Source organism: Xiphophorus hellerii, chromosome 1 (genome assembly GCF_003331165.1).
Source record: "Xiphophorus hellerii strain 12219 chromosome 1, Xiphophorus_hellerii-4.1, whole genome shotgun sequence".
NCBI classification, from domain to species: Eukaryota; Metazoa; Chordata; class Actinopteri; order Cyprinodontiformes; family Poeciliidae; genus Xiphophorus; species Xiphophorus hellerii.
Genome location: NC_045672.1, coordinates 5,462,474 through 5,484,017, shown reverse-complemented (window position 1 = coordinate 5,484,017; position 21,544 = coordinate 5,462,474). Strand labels below are relative to the sequence as shown.

General features: G+C 40.3%; 1 protein-coding gene across 3 annotated transcripts in view; it reads left to right on the top strand.

Moving 5' to 3' along the window:
• Window positions 1–21,544, top strand: part of myt1b (myelin transcription factor 1b) — a 146,301-nt gene that overhangs the window by 119,174 nt on the left and 5,583 nt on the right. For 2 of the 3 annotated variants that reach the window (XM_032569543.1, XM_032569554.1), the window contains exons 8-22: window positions 152–280; window positions 602–692; window positions 911–1,027; window positions 3,466–3,680; window positions 5,044–5,231; window positions 8,539–8,796; window positions 9,361–9,515; window positions 11,016–11,078; window positions 11,404–11,472; window positions 13,501–13,563; window positions 13,864–13,944; window positions 14,403–14,627; window positions 16,448–16,539; window positions 17,844–17,947; window positions 21,060–21,203. In XM_032569543.1, the coding sequence (XP_032425434.1) occupies window positions 152–280; window positions 602–692; window positions 911–1,027; window positions 3,466–3,680; window positions 5,044–5,231; window positions 8,539–8,796; window positions 9,361–9,515; window positions 11,016–11,078; window positions 11,404–11,472; window positions 13,501–13,563; window positions 13,864–13,944; window positions 14,403–14,627; window positions 16,448–16,539; window positions 17,844–17,947; window positions 21,060–21,203 (1,994 nt within the window). The remainder of the gene's footprint in view (window positions 1–151; window positions 281–601; window positions 693–910; window positions 1,028–3,465; window positions 3,681–5,043; window positions 5,232–8,538; window positions 8,797–9,360; window positions 9,516–11,015; window positions 11,079–11,403; window positions 11,473–13,500; window positions 13,564–13,863; window positions 13,945–14,402; window positions 14,628–16,447; window positions 16,540–17,843; window positions 17,948–21,059; window positions 21,204–21,544) is intronic. The other variant, XM_032569535.1, reaches the window with a different exon arrangement.

Genomic DNA, 21,544 nt, shown 5'->3' with positions numbered 1-21,544 from the left:
CAGTTGTCTGAAATATGTCTAGATTTCACGCTCAGCCAAGCAGACGGTCTGATGGCATTAACCACTCGGTCCTGTCCTCCTTTCTCATCCCACTCTCCCACCTCATTCTTGCCCTTCTCATTTCTCTTTCTTTCTGTCTGTCTGTTTCCAGAGAGGCCGGAGAAGAGAGAGAACAAGTGTCCCACGCCGGGGTGTGACGGGACGGGTCATGTGACCGGCCTCTACCCCCACCACCGCAGCCTGTCAGGCTGTCCACACAAGGACAGGATCCCCCCAGAGAGTGAGTTTGGGTTGGTCTTCGCTCTGAATACAAACACATTTCTGAGGAGAGGAAATTTCACAATGGCAGAATCATTATGGCAGCTTTTCTTGTGGTTCCAAAAGATTTGTCTGGCTGCTACATTTTTTGATTTTGATTTCAAGGTTTTATTATTATTTTTAGTTCACACTTGCAGCATTAGAAGTTCTTGGATAGTGTAAAATAGCAGATCTGTGGAAAGAACCAATCTGGTTTGAAAGACCTGTCTGATGATAGTTTGAGGGCATGAAGTTGTTTAGATTGTGTTTTTTTTTCTTCTGAATCTGTGATTCTTCTGCTCAGTTCTGGCCATGCATGAAAATGTGCTGAAGTGTCCGACTCCTGGCTGCACCGGTCAGGGCCACGTAAACAGCAACCGCAACACACACCGCAGGTATCCCGTCTGAGCCGTTGCTAATCTGTGTCGTTTATGAGCGTTTCTGCTGGACGGGCTCTTGCACAGCATACGCATTTCCCTTTGAGGATTTGCAAGCGCATGCATGCAGGACAGCAAATGTGTCAGCCCACATCAGTGTGATGTCGATTTGCATCGTCAGCGGCTCGGCGTTGTTTTTAAAATTCATCGGCTTTTCTGCTCTTCCGTCCTCCCAGCCTGTCCGGATGCCCGATCGCTGCTGCGGAGAAGCTTTCCAAGACCCATGATAAGCAACACCTCGCTCAGCCGGGCAGCGAGCTGCTCAAAGGAAGCCCCAACGACAGGGTGCTGAGGTGGGTGTAGACTGTAAGGTCCAAACTGGCAGGTTAAGCATCGACAGTGCAATTTATGGATCTTGAAATATTCGATTTCTATTGCAAAAAGTTAGCTGTACCTTCTCGTACCAAGTATTCATACTGAAATGCAATGGTACAAATATCGTCGTGTAATCACATGGAGAATGAAGGTGATCTTCTTTTACACAATAAGAGTGAGCACATGTTTTCACACATTATGAGGGTTCAGTAATTTTACTTCACATCAGTTCTACATAACTATTTATATTTGCAATAAGATACAGCCAAATCAAAACAATTAAAACAAACACTACTTTTTTTTCTTTTTTTTTTTTTTTTACGTTTCATGCTATTTTGTAACACGACGCACCTCGATTTTGATATTCAAATATTTCTCCAGCAGATGGCTACAGACCTTTGCATCATCTCTCCATTTGGAGGGGTTGTTTTCTTTTGGCTGCCTGTGTTTTTGTCTGGGCTATTTTCTGCATTAATAATGGAAAAGTAACCTACATTTTGTCTTTTCCTTTCTCTTGTACTAAATACATACCAAACCACGAGCCCAAAACTGAGCTACTTACTAAACTGTGATCTAGGTGTCTTGTTAAACTCCTATTAAAATGCAAGCCCTCTTTTTTTTTATTGCTTTATCAGTTTGCCACCCTGTATTCCTATTCCAATCAGATTTAGTTTCATATGAACAGATGTATTAACAGGTGTAGATTAAGTGCAAATTTATTTAAGTGAATTTTACTTGATGATGTTTCATCAAAAGACTGATACCCTTTAGGAAAGTGTTTTTGCATTTTTTATTTTTTTTTTACTATTTAGCCACAGCCTTGTTAACGAGGCTATTGAGTCACGCTTGATTCTTTCACGGCTTCATAAAACATCAATGTCTTAAATTCAATTCATTTAAAAAATACTTATTTTACCCAAAAGCGAAATTTTATCTTTGTAACTCATATCATCTTAAAAGAGTCACTGTGTACGGTGATGCAGTGGGCAGGAAGGATCTCCAGTAGCAGTCAGTTTTGCAACAAATCTAAAGAGGCCTCTGACTGAAGACTGTTTCTGTAATGACATGCTAACAGCTAGCTTTTCAAGAGGCAGAGATAATATTCCACACAGTGACATGTCCTGTATGACTCAGTCAGTTGCTGGCAAGCACCGCTAATCCATATCGTTTGCTTTTGCAGCTCCTCTTCAAATTTCTCTCTGGCTGTTTGGTTAGAAAGCCGTTACAGTATACTACGTAACAAGGATATACATTTAAAGTTTTTTTACATTTCCTTTGGCAAGTAGCTGTCCGTCTGAAGAGCTAAAGGCAGACTGGTTGTGGCTTCTCTCATGAGTCGCTGCTCCTCTGACGACCTTAGTTACGACATGCAGAGATGACCTGTGTGTGAACGGCTCAGTTTTGACAAAGTCCCACAGACTAATCTCTTCTCTCACTTTAAGATCTCTATATCTTCAGTCATCTCTCCAAGCCAGCTAGGCACCACGTTCACAGCAGAAAGAATGCTAATTAAAACCAACCAGACACCGGCATTATGCTAAGTCCATGCTCTCCCACACTGGTATTTTAATTAATAATGCAGCTGATATGCTAATTATGAAAGTTATAGGGGCATTGCAGGAGGATGGGAAAAGAATAATTGCTTTCCTAGAGGAAAACCTCACTAGATGGACAAAGTGTTGGATTAAAACATAATAAGGCTCCCTTTGTTTTCCTTCTGCAGATTGTTATGGAAATGAGCCCGCTTGTCTGTTATGTGTACGCTGGATTCCTGGTGTAGTCCTCATTCTAATGGCATTCATGTTGATTTGTTACAAAGACAAAAGGAAATCCTCTGTGATCGCTGGTAGAAAGTTTTTTTTCCCCTGTTATGAGGGTCCTCCTTCACACTGCAGGCCAGGTCATGGAGCTTATTAACAAGCATATGGTTGGAGACCAAAGATTGGGAATTCTGTGGCCATATCGCAGTTGCAGAGCAAAATAACAAGAGGAGAAGAAAAGAGGAGCGCTCTCTTTTTTTTTCTTTCTTTTTTTTCCTTTCTCCCTCACTCCCTGGTCTATCAATGGATTTACGCCAACAGGTTTGACAAAAGCCCAGGCTCTCCAGGAAAACGAGAGGGCTTAAGGCTCATAAATTCCATGCTGTACAACATGCAAATGTGCCCTCTGCTGATAAGAGAGCTTTTAATCCTGCTGCACTCCTGCTAAGTACACCAGTGCTCCTATATTTGCTTGTTCTGTTTCATTCTACTTTCATTCACCCATTCTTGTTTTCTTTTATACAATCGCTTTGTTTTTCTGTCTCCTTTTCTCATCAATTCTGTTTTTTTTTAATGTTTTTTGTCTTCATTCCGGTGTAAATCATGTTTAATCTGTCTCTCTGATGTCCTGCTCCTTCCTCCCCTTCCCTCTGCAGGCCCATGTGCTTTGTGAAGCAGCTGGAGATGCCCCAGTATGGCAACTACAGGCCCAACATGGCTCCCTCAACGCCGCGCGCCAACCTGGCCAAGGAGCTGGAGAAGTACTCCAAGGTCTCCTTCGATTATGCAAGCTTCGATGCCCAAGTGTTCGGAAAGCGCACGCTCGCTCCAAAGATGACCACCAGCGAAACTTCACCCAAAGCCTTCAAAAGTAAGACTGGATTATTTTCTCGGGTTTGAGCGGTTGCTCCAGTCTCCAACGGTCGTCTGGCACGAGCTATAAACTATAAAAGCTATAGCAGTTAATGATCATGGTCTGAAATTATTCTTAGAATCAATTATTTCACACAAATCCTTACACTGTTTTGTTTTTTTTAAGCTTTATTCAGTCCCTCCAGGATGTTGCAATGTTTTTTGGGGATTATCGTGACCTAAAATGGCCTTAAACAGGTTGAGATCAGAATAATGCCATGACATGGTCTTAGAAAAAGTTAAAAATTCTGCACATAACCTTCCATAAAAAGACAGAATTTTAACACAGTTAATATTTGAAGTACAAAGAACTTTTTCAAGCACCTTCTTAAAATGTCACCTTCAATATAAACCAAATCATGTCCCGAGGAATTGTCAAAGTGCAAAAGAAGAATTCCATATCGGTCATTCAAGTTAACATGGAAATCCTACAGAACATCTCAAAATGTTCTGTAGGAACATTTTACCTTTCCTTTCTTTTGCCAAAAGAAAGAAAAGGCAAATGCTATCATTAGTGTCACACATGATTTAATGTTAAAAGAGTTGTGAAACAGGAAGCTAAACTAGAAGAGAGCTCAGAGGATTGGTCAGAATTCAGCTGAGTTGCAGTGATTGGTCAGGAAATAAGTAAAAGCAGAGATACTGTAGGTGATTGGTCAGATTTGTGGAGAGGTTGCGATGACTGATGAGCTAAATGTGCAAATGATGAGTGAATTTGCATTATAGTTGTGATTGCAACATCACAACTTCCTGGAGGAAGTTACTGTTATTGTTACAACAGTAGATTTTGGAAAAGTTTATGAAGGTATTTTATATGGAGGAATTTTTCTGCCATAATCCAAGAGCACACATTTTCAGTCTGAAAGCAGGATTTCATGTCTTTTGTTCTCAAAACTTTTAATTCTTTTGCTTACATTTCCATTTGGAAAGCAGTACTTCATGTTTTTCTTCTCAAAACTTGTAATGCTTGTACGCAAAACCTCTCCTCGCGCTGGGACTCTCTGCTCGCTTGTGAAACATGGTACTGCCTTTTGACACAGTCGCCTGGCAACCTCTCTGCCAATAAAATGAGTACAGTCATTACAAGTTTTGAGAAGATATGAGCTCCTGCTTTCAAAATAAAAATGTAAGCAAAAGTATTTAAAAGTTTTTAAGAACAAAAGACATGAAACAAAAATGTGTGCTCTTGGATTATGGCAGAAAAATTCCTCCATAATTGTCTTGTTCCGAAACTGCTCTCATGAGTAAAATGTCCGCCATGGGATTTGTTTGGGATTCAGAATTTTCCTCTTGGTAAACATTCCCAATGTCTTCTCCTGCAGCCAAGCCCTCGTTCCCCAAGTCGTCCTCTCCCACCCTGAGCCTCCACGCTTACGGGAAGAGCGCCACCCTCCCCTACGACTACTCCCACGACGCCGAAGCTGCCCACATGGCCGCCACCGCCATCCTCAACCTGTCCACTCGCTGCTGGGAGAAACCCGAGAACCTCAGCATCAAACCGCAAACCAAGGTACGCTCTCTGCAACAATCCCAGATCCATGTCACATTCTTCATCTTGGAGAGTCATTAAGCAAAGCAGAAAATAAAAATCATAAAGTGATGAGTGATAAACATGTGCCGTCATCGGCACTCTAAGCTTATTTAAACATTTCAAGTGCTGCCCTGGTCCTCTTTCTAGTGCATTTGCAGAAGGATCATTAGCTGACTGCAGTTCAGATAAAACATTTCAGGCCACAGCTGGTGAGATTGGAAGGGATAACAGTGGGTGTGCCCTTCCCTCTCCATCATACTTTTTCTTTCTCCATCATCTCCACATGAATATATCATCAGGAGGCATTGGCTTACAGCAACAGGACGGTGTTGAGATTCAGTTGCATCACCTCTCTTATCCTCTTTCATCGTTTCATCCCTCCATCCCACACACTTTTCATGTTGTTATTGAATTTGGCTGACTGCCAGTTCCCTGGATTACTTTTCCACCAGGTAGCCTTTTTTCATTATCTGCTGGACGGATCTCCCACTCTGCTTCTCCACCCCCGTCACTCTTTCTTTAATTTTCTCTTAGCATCCTTTTTTTTTTGGTACTCCGCTTTATCTCCATCACTTTTCTCCCAAACCGAGGTGTACGTTTTTCTGTGTGTGCCTGTGCGTCTTTATATATTTTTTTCCGTTACTCTTTTCCCTCTCTTTGCAACAGGAAACATTGCTGTTACAATATCGCTTTCTCCCATATTGTGATTTTGGATGGCCTTTCTGTTTCGCTGAGGAGAGAAAGTGACTGCTTCATCATTTTTGTGGTTTCTTAGCGTGGTTTCAGGGTGATAAAAAAGAAAATCTGCGTTTCTGGCAGCAAAGCAAACCAAGGTGTTATTCAGCAAGGCTGTTTTCCAAGAGCAGGCTTGACAAATCAGCTGGGAACTGATCTGGAATCAGAGTTGGAGTCAGTTGAAATCCAATACTAAAGCACCGGAACACTGTGCTCATCAACCCGGGACGTCTCTGGGAACTGCTCCAGCTAGCTTCCTTCCTCTCACAAGGCTTTGATATTTTTAGATTTTGACCAGGCTATATGAGCAGCATTTTACATGAAAACACAACCCGGTTCACCCCTGTGCTTCTGTTCACCTGCCAGCGCTAAAATGAAGTGTGGAGTTTTCAAGCACTATGTCAGCGCTCCTGGCACCGGAATACCTCGGATAGCCGAGTTGGCATTCTTAAGCTGTGGAATCGATACGACAAAGTGCATAACACTGCTTTAGGACTAAATAAGTGCTTCTTTAGTAGCAGGTTGGAAGACAACATTTAGAGAAGATGTACAGACACAAAAGCTAAGACTGATGAATATATCATTTTACTAACCATTTTTTATTTTATTTATTTAGCTGTATTTTAAAATGGTGAGCTGACATTAGTAGCATGTTTAGCTAATACGTCCCAAAAGGATAGGAAGAGGATTACGGCCACAAAAGCAAAGATTTAGATAAACTACTCATTAAGACTTCAAGAAACCCCTTTTAGCCTGAGCTGGGGGCCAGCAGAAGCTCTGTTGATATAAATAAGTCCAACAAGTTTGTCTTTTGGCATATGGTGTTTAGCTATCCCAGCCAAAGTGTATCCTTATTTTAGGGTTGTATGGTGATGAGTCTACAAATGTGATGCTGAGGTCATAAGATATCATGCTAAGATTTTATGGAAAACTTCACATTGTCAACACTTGTGATATGTACCACTGATGTATGGCTGTAGAATTGCTCTGTAAAAATAATAAAAGTGTAAGTTCTAAAAATAAAAAAATAAAAAAGCAAACATTTAAGTATATATTTTTATCATTATTATTTTTCTCTGAATTGTGAAATTTAAAGTCAGAATTTTCATTTGTTTTCTCAGAATTCCAAGAAAAAAAGCTTGAATTCGGAGAAGTCGGGATTCTTTTTTTGATGGCCCTAATGCTCCTCCGTACAAAAGGATTTTTTTTTTAGCTAGGCCATGTAAAATGTCTAAATAAGGCCTTTTGCTGAACAATGTAACTGATTTATGGACTTAAACAACCATAATACAGTATAATATTTGCTTGTGTATTCATAAGCAAATACCACCTCTGAGGCAACAGGAAATGTTTTTAGTTAGCTTCAGCTAATTAGCCACAGTGCTGAGTTAAGCTAAATATCACGCTGCTGATTATGCGTCCTAACATGCAGAGTTTTTTATTGTTCGTATTAATTAAATTATTCTGTAAAGCAATACTGAAGCACTTTTATATTACTATTCTTCAAATGTTTTTGAGCTAAAGACAGAGGACCCAAACAAAGACATTATTTCTCCTAAACAGCTAGTTAGTCGGGTGTTTAGCCTGATAAAAATACTTAAAAATACATCTTTTTCAGTAACCTGAGATGTGTAGAGCAACATTTTTTATACTTGAATAAACATAAAAGTCATTTTTAAGGTGGGTTGTATTGAGACATTATATATAATATCAATCACACAATCATAGACCCCAGATATTGTGAAGCATGCCTGGCATTACTGATTATCTTCTGATTCCTCCTAAAGAACTATAATGAACAACTTAAATATAGAATATTTTTTCATACTCTCTGGATAAATTTAAAATGGAACCATCTTAGCTGTGAAATGACTACAGTAACAGAGCTCAACGCTGCACAGATGTCTCCCTGCATCACTGAAAATCTACAAATGCAGTGAAATCCTCCAGGCTGTTGAACAGAAACGTGTGTAGATGAAGACCAGCTACAAGAGCTACAGCATGTTTCATCTAATATTTTATGACACAGATAATAGCTGAATGACTTTTAAATTTTCCTTTTTACACACATAAAAATTTAGAAGTGCACTACTACATCATAAAATATTTCTTTCTTTTTCACTGTTTTGATTGGAAAAAGCTCTGATTTTCAGTTATGGGTTAGACATTTAAATCACTTATTAATGTGCCATGACTATAACTTAGACTGTCTCTTCCTAGAATATTTTACTATGACAGGTCCATGCGATCTGGTCACCTGCCAGTTTTTGCTGGGCTTTCTAATAATAACAGGTAAATATTGCCCTACAGCACATAAGTAAAAAAAAAAGTCTGACTGTTTTATAATAGAATAGAAGTACTTTATTCATCCCAGCAGGGAAATTACTTTGCAGTTACAGCATAGAGACAAGACACAATAACAACTACCACTGAGTAGTAGTTGTAGATAAAATAAAATATAAAATGCTATGAATTGTAAAAATATAAAAGGTATTTGTATTTGGTTTGACTCGTTTGTTCATTCAGCTGTGCTTCTCTGCTTCCCACTCAGGAAATGGACATTGAGGTGGATGAGAACGGCACGCTGGACCTGAGCATGAAGAAGCCTATAAAACGGGAGGGCAGCGTGTCTGGCACCAGCCCCGGGGTCCGCTCCCCGGATCCGTCTTCGTCCTCCTCCTCTTCGTTCCATCACAGCGGAAACAGTGGAATGACGTCCCCGAACCTTCATACGTACAAGCAGGAAGACTGGGAGGGACCTCTGGATTTCACCAAACCCAATCGCCAGAGGGAGGAGGAAACAGACGAGGTCAGTGCAATTAAACGGCCGCTTTCAATTACACTGCGTTTCCTGCTGCATTAGTCACAGAGGAGCTATTGCGGCATAAATAACAATAGACGAAACAGAGCCTCAAGCCTTTGGAATGAAAACTTCTTGTTTACATCACTTTCTTTGTCTAATCGCCTTTTCTTATTTCCTGTCCCGGTTCTCCTCTTTCTATTATTCATTTATTTCAGTGAAATGCAAGAGTTACCACGAGGTTAAAACATTGCACTGCGTAGCAGAGGTGGTGTGTCAGGTGCATTGCACCATCCAGGATTTGGCATATGCTAATTTTCACCGCTTTGAACTTTTTCAAAAGAAATGTAAAGGGCCTTGGATGTTAATTTTTTATGAGGACACTTTGCATTTGGAAAATTGAGTCTACAAAAGAATAAAAGGGGGTCGTGTGTGTTTGGAGTTTTGCAAAGTTTCTCTTTTTCGTGTTTTCTTTTTTTTTGCTTGTTTACAGCCAAGCAAAGTGATTCATGGAGACAATCATCAGAGATTGAGTTAATATATCGTATCTGTTCCTGGTATGTCTTTTTTTAGATGGAACACACAGGTCAGTCGTACGTCTCATCTGACCCAGAGGACTGTGACATGATGCAGGACTGTGTGGAGGACAGGAAGTACCCTGGAGAGGTCACGACCCCGAGCTTCAAAGTCAAGTTTCAGCCCAAGGACAGCAAGAAAGAGCTGCTCTCGTGAGTAACCGTTACACTAACAGTTCGACAGGCTTGTTATTTTGTATGACATCCTAACACTCCAAAGAGTGGTTCAACTCAAACTCAAAGCTTTTTGTGTTTGAGGCAACTTTCATTTTGAGTATGATTTGAGCATCTGTGCACAACTCAATTAAAATTCGCTTTCGGTGGCTTCATGCTGTTTCAACTTATAACATCTGCGTTTATGAAACTTTTTCCTTTAACATCACTTACGCAATTTAATCCCCCAAACTTCTACTCTACGTTTCTGAGTAGAGATAGTTGAAAATGAAGCCGCGCTCTCACAAAATTAGAGGCTCACGAGAAATAGGATAACAGCAAAAATGTATTATCTCTCAATCCATAATCGCATACATACATTTAGAACCTTCGAGCTCTGGTCGATTGGCACTAAATTGCCACGACTGATTCACAGCTGCTGCCAGTAATAAGCACAAACCACTTTTATGGATGCAGAGGATCTCCTCTATCAAAGCAGACACCTCTGCTAAGTGCCGTACGGCAGTAGAATCATGCCAAACAAACACCTTCACTGTTTATTTCAGGAAGCCGTTAAGTTTTTTTCTCCCTGTTGAAAAGAGTCAGAAACTTTGTTTTACAAATAAGGAATAAAACTCAAATTGTAAAAAGATGTCTAACCTGATAAGCTGCATGTGCCTTTCATTGGCCGCTCTAGAGGGAAAGGAGCTCAGCTTGCTAGCAAGTCTGACTAAAGCATTAGCACCGAGGCTATGCTAGTTATGACGACTCAAAGCAACAGCTGACAGAAACAAAATCCTCTATTAAAATATAAAGACAATTTTCACGAGTCGATAGAAATGCACATTATGTTTCAAACTAATATACATGATTACAGTTTTTATTATTTTAATCAGAGATGCACCAATTGAAGTTTTCTGGCAGATCAACGATCTTTAAAAAGCCTGACGTGCTGATTTTGATTTTGGCCGATGTCGATTTTTTTGGTCTGAAAAGCAGAGCAACAAGGTTGGCAACAGCAGTGGGCCGACTTAGCTGTCGCTCAGTCCTCTCTCATGGCAGAGCAAACGGGGACAGTGGCTGATTTTCATATGTTTGTGGATGTAGATCAGAGAGGTGGATTGGATTGGTGGGTCAGATCGATTTTGCATGGAAGTATCAGCCGATTGCCAAGGAAATCGGGGCTGATTTATCGGCCAGCTAATGTATCGGTGCTCCACTAATTTTAATAGATAGTTTCACACAAACCACCACACACATTTATTTTTTCCTTTTTTTGTCTAACAAATCAACAAATTTGTCTAATAGAAGTCATTTATCTACCTTATTTTGGTTATTACTTGATAAAAACTGTGAGGTTTACATGCATTAAGGGCAGCTTCTTCGTCTCCATCAGGAATCTGTGCTTTCTTCTTCTTCTTCTTCTTGTGCTCGTCTGTTCTAACTCTTGGTCTCTGCCTCCCTTTTCTCCTCCTTGCACTTCTGTTCTTCTCTCTGTAGGTGCCCCACACCCGGCTGCGATGGCAGCGGCCACATAACAGGGAACTACGCATCCCACCGCAGGTACGTTCAGTCTGAAGCCCGTTAGCCCAACGTGTGCGGCTCCTGCTCTGTCAGCGCTAATGTGACACGTTTAGCTCTGCTGAGACTCTGAGTCCAACAAAAGACCAAAACAAACATTTGATCTGATCTGACCTGCTAGAGTGAGTCCTAAAGCAAAGACTGTCAATGACTTTAATACTTATCAGTGATTTACTTCTCTCTGTCTGCCCTCTTACTCCTAAATGACCTTGGAAAGCCTTGCCTTCTGGATTTCCCTTCACTCACGTCTTTCTCCCCTCTCGCTTTCCTCGTCCTCTCCTTCGCTCTTTCTCCTCTCTTCTCTCAGTCTGTCTGGGTGTCCTCTCGCTGATAAGAGCCTTCGGTCCCTCATGGCGGCCCACACTCCTGAACTCAAGTATGTCTGCTCTTCACCTTCGTTTTTCACTGTCGTTTCGGCGCACTGCTACTGACACCGTCCAGCGCTGCACTCTGCTGACGTTAGCTCAGCTGCTGTCTCTGCTGCTGCGTCTGTCGTTGTGCTTCTTTCTGCAGATTGGTCTCTGCTCGCTTTAACATCACTCAGCTCATACGAATGAGTACAAAATAAAAGTAGCATCAAAAATGCCTGAATTAATTTTTTAAAATGATTTAATTAATTCAATTTTTTATCTTTATTGAGCAAAGATGCACAAAACAAACAGGTTTTGCATTAAAGAACAACAGATATGATATAATGTGTAGAGAATCAGTTGTGAGACAATTGAAGGTTAAATTTAAGCAAGATGAAGAAAGACATATTTTAGGGATAGGAAATACAGTAATACAATTCTTCCAAGATAAGTAAATGTAGCAAGAAAAAAGAAAAACACAAACAAAAAAATGAAATAATTGATTAAATAAAACATTAGTCAGAGGTTTTGGGAAAATATTTTATGTATTTAGAAAGAAACATGTTGCTCTTTTTGCTTTTTTTATCAAAACGAAGGATTCACACAGAAATTCCGACAGAAAATTAGTAATATTTGGTATCGAGTAGGGTTGTTTTGATAAATTGGCCCAGATTTCCTTAATTCTGGCAGATCAGTGAAGGGCTGACACTAACATATGAAGCAGATCTTATCCACCGACCCTATCTACCTTGGCAAAGGTCTAAAAATCAACCACTCCGCTCTGCTGTGAGAGAGGTTTACTGCTGGCCCCGCCCACCGGGTCCTGTCTGCATGTTTGCAATTAACAGTATTCACCCCAGAGTGGCAAACTCGGTGACTTTCTTGCTATATTTAGAAACATTTCAGACAAAAAAAATCAGCATTGGGCAAATACTGAATATCGATAATTGGCAATCAGCCAGAAAACTGCAATCGGTGCAGCGCTAGTACAGAGTTTGCAGACGTTTTCTTTATACTGCATAATTACCATTGTCAGAGTTATTGTAATAGCAGATAATGTCCTTGAGTCTCAATGAACGTGCAGTTTCAGTCGCAGTGGAGAAAGTGAAATTCAAGGTCACTCCAACACGTTTGGGATATGTGATAAGAGTAAAACACAAATGTTTTCACACTCTTTCACAGTTTCACATTATGACATGTTACGTCACCAACTTCAGTGTGCTTTGTTGGGATTGTTATTTTACTGCATAATGGTGATGTTAAAATAACACCTTCCTCTCAGACAAACATAGTGATGGGAGTATTATGCTGTGGGGAGGCTTTTGCTTTGTCTGCTACACTGGAGGATCTTCAAGATAAAAGTTGCTTGGATATTATTTTATCAACTAAATCAAATCAATTTGTATGTACATCAATGTGGAAAGCACTTCAGAGTGATTTAATTAAGAAGTGCTAATTGAATGCAGATATATTTGATTATTAATATTTTTTAACAGTTTGCTAACAGGTACTTTTATCATTACGTTCTGCCACCACCGGCCCTTTGAGGTCATTCACGATCTTGATATGGCCCGAGATGAACATGAGTTTGACAGCCCCGTTTTAAGATGAAGCACTTTCGTGTGTTCTAACAGCCTAGTCAAAGTCTGCGACAAAATCCAATTGAGAATTGGTAGCAAGACTTGTTACTGCTTTGTTATTCACAAAGGCTTTCCATTCGATCTGACTGAATTTGAGTTATCTTCCAAAGAAAAGTGGAGAAAAAAATGTCAGTCTCTAGATGAGCCAATGTGGTAGAGACACAACCCAAAAGGTGGTTCTAGCCTTTTTCTCAACATATGGATTCTTTTACTTCCACTTTGTGTTCGTCTATCACAAGATCTCAATAAATGACTTCAAAATTAGTGACTGCGAAGTGATAAAAATCCGAAACACGTTTGCAGGGTGCAGTAACGAGCCATCTTCTCTCGCTGCCTCGGCTGGGTTCTGTCACCTTTAGGGAAGGTTTGGCGTTCCTTTCTAAACGCTAAATATGAAACTCTTCCCGTCCCCAGATGCCCCACGCCAGGATGCGACGGTTCTGGTCACATCACAGGAAACTACGCCTCTCACCGAAGGTAACCAACACACCGAGCAAAGAGCTCCTTCAACAAAACACACAACCAGTCAGTCAGTCAGTCAGTCAGTCAGTCAGAGAGGCCTAGTTACAGCTCATGGTAGAGTTAGACAGGAACCACATCCACATTTCCTCACCTTTCAGGCGTTTTTGATTTGATTTTCTTTTTCGGTTGGTTGGACCTCTATTTTTTTTTTTTAAAGAATATCCTTCCTTCTCATGTTCTGTCCCTTTATGCAACAGTCACCTTACCGTAACGTTTTCAACCCTCTGTTATCAACTCCATACTTTCTGTTTTCAGTCTCTCTGGGTGCCCGCGTGCCAAGAAAAGTGGAATTAAAACTCCTACCAAGGACAACCAGGAGGACTCGGAGCTTTTAAAGTTCGTACCGCTCAGAAAGCCATAACGTCTGCTTTTAGCATGACTGACGGTAAAGAGTAAAATGCAATAAAGGACAGAGAGACAGAGAAGCACAGAGAGGACAGTCACTGTGAGTCTTAATGTGGAGGTGCTGACCTTGGCCTTTAGTTGAACCAAACAGTAATCGCCTTCACTGCTGAAGCACTCCAGCTGCAAACACTGACTCTTAGAGTGATGTAGAGCACAGTGCATGGAGGATACATGTTGCATTTCCACATAAAACATTAAACCTGATAACATGTACTAGTAATAATACTACAGCAAGAATACATAAAAAAAAAAAAATTACCTAAAAAATTGAAAGTGCATATCTGTTAAATAATCCCCCAAAATAACTTTTGTAGAGTATTTTTGAGTACTAATCTCCTAAACACTTCTTCTTCTTCTCTCTCTGTCCGACGTCTTTCCGTCCCTCCCAGCAGATGCCCCGTGCCGGGCTGCGACAGCCTGGGCCACATCAGCGGCAAGTACGCCACGCACCGCAGCGCCTACGGCTGCCCGCTGGCCGCCCGCAGGCAGAAGGAGGGCCTGCTGAACGGGATGCCCTTCAACTGGAAGGCCTTCAAGACAGAGGGCCCCACCTGCCCCACCCCCGGCTGTGACGGCTCCGGACACGCCAACGGCAGCTTCCTCACACATCGCAGGTGAGGTGCACACAGACGAGCCGAGCTGTTTCATGGTACGACTTGAGCTTAGCTTTGTTTCTCTAGCTGGACTCTCTTAAAGGGGCAGTGTTGTGTAATATCAACTTTTTTTGAGCTTTACTTATAATCAAAAACATATTTGGAGTGTTGCTTTGATTCTTTCATGCATGCTTAAGAAATTTGTTAATTTCTATCGCAACCATTCAGCTGTGGGAAACGCCTGGGTGGACGTAGCACCGCCTTCGAGGCGCAGCTCCTCCTCGGCAAGCTTCTGCCTCACAGAGCAGCCCTCCTCCATGACTCCCCCACTCAGCTCCTTCAGACTAGCCAGCAGCAATTAGCAAAGACCTGGTGAAACTGCTAATCTGCTGAGCTCCACTTCTCAGTGCAACGCTGGTAAAAACGTTGTTAAAGAGTTAATAGAGGAGCCATGTTGTGATGACTTCATGAAGGTGGAGTTTCAGAAAGAGCAGGAGTTTTTAAAGAGACAGAGACCCAGTTTCAAGATGTTAAATTACAAAGTCAAATTTCTTTTAAGTCATATTTGATATATATATATATATATATATATATATATAACACTTCTTTAACAACTGAAGTTAACATAGTTACTTGATTGTGCTATAAAATTGCACTATGTGCCTGGAAAATACATATTACTGCCCTTTTAAACTGAAAAGGTAAGAAACCCAATTTGGATCATATTGCTTAAACATTTCTGGATCCAGTAGGGGTTGTTCCATGCCTGGGTTGATTTAACACAACAGGAATTGACTCACTGCACTGGGTTAGGTCTTTAACACCAAAAGATTTCTAAAGTGACTAATATCTAATATATTAAAGCAATCAAGAAGTGGGTTGGAAAAAAAAACAACCTGTATTATTAAACAAAGAATGTTAGGGTTAAAATAATAGATTTTTACATTTAGCATACCTTTAGTTTTGGTTCTAATTGATTAATTGGTTAAATTAATAGAACAAAATCTTAATATTAGCAAAAATACATTTTTGAAAAAGAAGTGAGCAAAATTCATACTGAATACAATTTGAAATTCAGTTCAAATTGTTTTATTTCCGTAGTGTCAATTCACAGCAAACGTAACCTAAAAATTTATTTTCAATTCACTCATATATAAATTCCAACTGATCATAGTTATCAAACGTCAAGTTCAGTTTATTTCTCAAGTGAGTTTTAAAACGGTTTCAATCCAGCAGGCTGCATCTTTACAGCAATCCCTGATACCGAGCATGAGCGTGGCAACAGTGGAGAGGAAAACCTCCCTTTAACAGCGAAACCTCCAGCAGAACGTGGCTCAGTTCAACCAGCCATCTGCCACGACCCAACTGGAGGTTTGAAAAGACAGAGAGGACAGATACACACAAAGAAACAGAAGAACTGATGTAGGACTATTTTTGATGTTCATGAAAGTAAAAAGTTAATGACAGAAGAGGGAGAACAATTAGTTCATGGTTGATGTTCTCCTTCAGGAAGGAATCGCAGCCAAACGGAGTCCCAGACCAGGTGTAGCTTCCATGGAGGAAAAAAAAATACCTGAAAGAAAACATAAAGTTAACAGTTGAAATAACAGTAAATAATGCAAATTGGAGAGGAGTAGAAGAAGAAAGTGAGAAAAGGTGGTCAGTTGTCCTCCAGTAGCCCAAGCCTACATCAGCATAACTCTAGAGCTATCTCAGGATAACCTACGCAAGTCTAACTATAAGCTTTATGAAAAAGGAAAGTTTTAAGCCAAGTATAGAAAGTAGACAGGTGTCTTTATTACTTGATAGGTCAGCTAACGACCCTGTCTGTCTCTCTCCAGCCTCTCAGGATGTCCTAGAGCCTTGTACGCCAAGAAGAAGGCCAAGTTCCCCTCCGAGGAATATATGAGCACCAAGTTCAGAGCCACTGATGGTATGATGTTTGGACTTAACACCCTAATGCCTTTATGTTACAAAGGAGGGGTTACTGAGAAAACCACAGAACAAAACATTATATGCCAGTGGTCCCCAACCTTTTTATTACCGCGGACCGGTCAAGACTTGGCAATTTTGCTGCGGCCCAGGGGAGATAATGGTCAGATAATGCTTCTGCATGTTGGTGTACCCGCTAAAGCCTTTTTTTGTTTGTTTGTTTGTTGTTTTTTGCCCCGATTTTCCCTTTATGACAATCATCCTACAACGTCCTGCAGTGTGTGCTCTGTTACTTGGTGGTGTGTTGAATATGCCCGATCTGAAATCAGGCATATTCAACGTTGTCTTGGCCTGATTATCGTAGCCTGTGGGATTTTCCCTGACTGGGAGCGAGAACGCAGCCTGTTGAATGTGACAGGTAGCCAATCAGAAAGCGCGGTGACGTAAGAACGGAGAGCAATCCCAAACAGTTGACATGGCAACTGAGAATCCGGTGGACATCGGAAGTCATATGTGGAAATGTTTATTACTATATGTAATCGGCCCACAATCCTTAAATCGTGCCGTGTGAACCAGACCTAAAACTCACAAACTCCTCTCATCTCGTCTCGACCACTGCCCTAACGCTCTCTGACTCTGGTCGCTATGGTAACGTTTACATATCCCTTCAAAATAAGATACAGATGCGCCACAAAAACGAACATTTTACTTTTGTGAAAATGTTAACTCATGATAACGACCAATGGGAGCCCTGAGCTCGTTTCTCTGCAACGAGACGGTTCCATCTGGGAGTGATGAGAGACAATGACACCCGAAGTGTTGCTTATGCACAGGGTGCCTGGTCTCTACATGGCGAATCAGTTTGAAGCTTCATTGCCTCATTAACGAGCCGGTCTCCATATCATGCAGAGCTTGGAACGTGGGAATCACCTGCCAGGATAAATCCATTCTCCTGTCTCTTCTCTGGGCCTTTTCCCCTTGCAAAGAAACTTTCCAAAGAATCTGATTTGTTTCTAACTCATTCTGCTGCTTGTGGGCTCAATGTTGGGGCGCAAGACGTAACCGAGAGAATCCAGTTAAAGGATTTTCAAAATAAAAGATCATCCAGAGTCAAATAATACATAAAACGGAAATATTTAATTACTTCTTGCACGGCCCAGCACCAAATTGTCCATGGACCGGTGGTTGGGTACCACTGTTATATAGTGTACAATATCTACGTTTGTAGTTGAGTGAATTGATGGGAGAAGGCTGCTTATATCCAGGTTTTCCTCTTTCACTGACATGTTTGCGCTTCTGTTTTAGTTCTGGACAACGATGAGGAGATCAAGCAGCTCAACAGAGAGATAAACGACCTCAACGAGTCCAACAACGAAATGGAGGCCGACATGGTCAACCTGCAAACTCAGGTGGGTGTCACTGTACTGCAGGTGGGTTCTGCATATATAATGCATAACATCATTTGTAGGTAATCTTATATGCATGTTGAAATAGACCCATCAGTATATTTAAATTTAAAAGAAAAGCAGCAAATATGAGCATTGAAACTCAAGGCACAGTAGCAAGAGAATTCAAAATTGTTTCTGATTAAAAGCTATTATTTATTTCAGAGTAACTTTGGGTTAACAAAAACAATCAGACACTTCAACAACACAAAATATTACCAAGTATTTTTGGCTGAGGTTCTCATGCAAATATCTTAGTGCACTTGAAAATAAGACAAAACTAACTTACAAGTAAAATTTCTGCAAGATATAGGAACTTGTTTTAAGTCAACAATTCCTAAAAAATGTATTTTATAAATGACTTGTTCCGTTGGTAAATTATTTCACTCATAACCAAACATTTTTGCGCCATGTTATAAATGAAATAATCTGCCAATAGAAGATTAATATTAAGGAATTATTGACTCTAAACAAGCTCCTATATCTTGCTTAAAAGTTACATGTAAGTTACTTTTGTCTTGTTTCAAGTGTACTAAGATATTTGCAGTAGAAAATAGGCTAAAAAATACTTGGAGGAATTTGTGTTTTTGCAGTGTACATGTCTGTCTGCGTTCAAATATGGAACAATACTGTACATTATTCAGTTGTGGAGAAAGTACTCAAACAATGTACTTTAGTAAAAGGAAAAGTACCACTTTAACATTTTTACTTAAGTAAAAGTAAGAAAGTACTGGCTTTTAAAAATACTAAAAGTATTAAAAGTAAAAGTACTTAGGTGTACTTGGGATGTATTACCTAATGGCTAATACAATATAATTAAGTGTACCTCTCATTTTTCATTTTAATACATCAGTAATGTGCCATTTTAATGAGCAATGCTGCAGATAAAGCGTGTTTTTATTGTGTTCACTCTCTGTAACACAGTTTAGATTTAGATTTGTGATTCTATGCATCATAATTTCAGGGATGACCTGCAGGGTTAAATGTCATTAGGCAAAATGAGAGGAATCTCATGAAAAATATGCTTAATACCTGCCTAAGCTGTTTTCAAAATCTGACAACCGAGCCTCATCGGAACCCATATTCTAATTTATTGGATATGACTGTAAATGTTAAGATGAGTGGGAGATTATTTACAGTACATGGCGCTAACATTAATTCAGTAACCAGAATGTGGAGGAGTTTAGCGTTACCTGGGACATTCGTGGCAGGAGACAATGATGTTTACAAACACAAGAGAAGTGACAGTATTACTTGGATTGTTACTTTTGATGCTTGAACCATTTTTCCACTTGTTCTCACAAGTGGAGAATATATATCAATATATGTTTGAATGCTGATTTTGTGCTGCTTAGAGGTATTAGTGTTAATGTACCCAGTGTACTGAAGTCACTTATTTCATAATGGGTAGTTAGATTTTTTTTTTTGTGTGTGACATATTTGTTTTTCATGGCTTACTTTATCTTTTAAAACAATAATTACCAAAACAATATAACTGATGATAGCTAAAATTTAAAGTAGTTGTCATCCATCTCTAATGTTCAGCACAAAAGTAGAAGTGTGTGTAACAGCCTCACCGTCCAACACATCCACAACTGACAACCGGAGTCTGTCCTTTCAAATTCCTTAAGTTTACAGACATTCACATTGTTTTGTGTTGCCATAATGAGCCAAACGCTGCAGATTTGTCAGACCACGTTTTACCTTGATGCTGACATCCATTCCAGCTGATCCAGACAAAAACAAAACTCACAAAATCCAACCACTCACCCCTGGCACAATAAAACATGTCCTGAGTTACCCTCTTTACCGGCAAAAATACCCCAACATGCAGCCACATCACCATTTGACCTTTGACCTGAGTAACAAACAAGACATAGGCAGTTCTCTGTTAGACATTATCATGGCTAAACTGTATATGAGCGGCATTTTTGGTGGAGTTATTTGCTACAAAAGTTTTAAAGAGTGTAATAATGATGCTTAAGAGAGGTGCTGTGAATGAAGTGAAGAAGAACAAAACTTGTATTCATTCACATAGCTCAGTGTCAGTGCATAGACATAAATGATTTTAACCCAGCCACGTCTTATTCTTGATGTCATTGACAAGTTATTAACAATACATCATGGCATTTAGAACCACGGTCCAAAAAATCTGAAAAAAAGAAAAGCTCCTCACCCATACTGCATTAGAATTGAATCAATTAGGCCAGAGTTGTGACAGCACATCGTTTTTAGCTAGTTAGCGAGGAAGTTAGCTAGCAAGATTTTTAAACAGTCTTGCTAGTTAGCTAGCAAGACTGCTAACTATTTAATCCCTTTAAATAAAGGGATTATTTAATCCCTTTATTTAAATAAATAGCTATTCGTTTTACATTAGCTGGCAGAAGATATAAAATATATCAAGGTGTTTGAATTTTATTAGACATTCACATAATAACTGCAGTCTGGTGCGGTTTGAATGCATATGTGGAGGCCAAGTAGACCAGAGACCATTCCAAAAGCAGGTAGCAGCCTATAGAACAGGGCATTCAGGGTAAATACAACCAAACCAAACATGCAAGCAGTTCTAGGGGCAGAAAAGTCTCTTAGTCGTACACCAATGAAAAAAGAGAAATCCTACAACCGTTAAAATCTCATGCCTCTCCATCATTTTATGAAGAAGGAAGTTGTGCTTATGTCTTCTTCTGAGGTTTTTGTCTTATTTCTTTTAGTGGTTCTTGGTGCAGCGCCACCACAGGAGAGGGAGGGAGTACAGGTTTTTCAAAGGGTTTGGTTTGACATACAGCTGTGTGAAAGTGAACCACAGCAGCTGAAAATGGAACCAATGTAATTTTGGTCTCCAATCAAACCGAGTCTACCAGACTGTCAGGTGTGAAAACCCCCTCAGTTTACAAATCAAGTATTTACGTGTGCACAAATATATACGACGATTTTCTCTCCATATATTTACGCTTGCCGCGGCCCAGGCTGGATCTGAACTGTGTGGCCATTACTCCGGTGTGAACAGGGTCTCCGATAAAAACAACTTTCAAATGACAAAGGTTTTGTCATTTGAAAATGTCACTTTGTGTTGCAGATCTCTTCCATGGAAAAAAACCTAAAGAGCATTGAGCACGAGAACAAGATGATCGAAGAGCAGAACGAGGCCCTCTTCATGGAGCTGTCCGGTCTGAGCCGGGCCCTCATCCGCAGCCTGGCTAACATCCGCCTGCCGCACATGGTGAGGCTTCTCACGTCACAGGCTGTGTTTCCATTACAGATGTGCACAAATCTTTGTCTAGATTTTGCTAATGCCGAAGAAACACAACTTTTCAATTGCTGTGTTTACCATTAAGTAAGAAATTATATCAAAATCACAAGTAAATAAGCTTGTTCATGGATAAGTCATTAAAAATCATGAGTGTGAGCAGTTATATGAACAGCTGATAGATGATGGCCCCCACCGTCTATCAGCCGTCACCGTCTGATAGACAGTCTGCGTCTTATTCAGGCGTTGGAACAAAAAGCCCCGCCTACTTGAAAATGCATGCGGCATTTTGGGGAAATCATAGTTGCCGATTT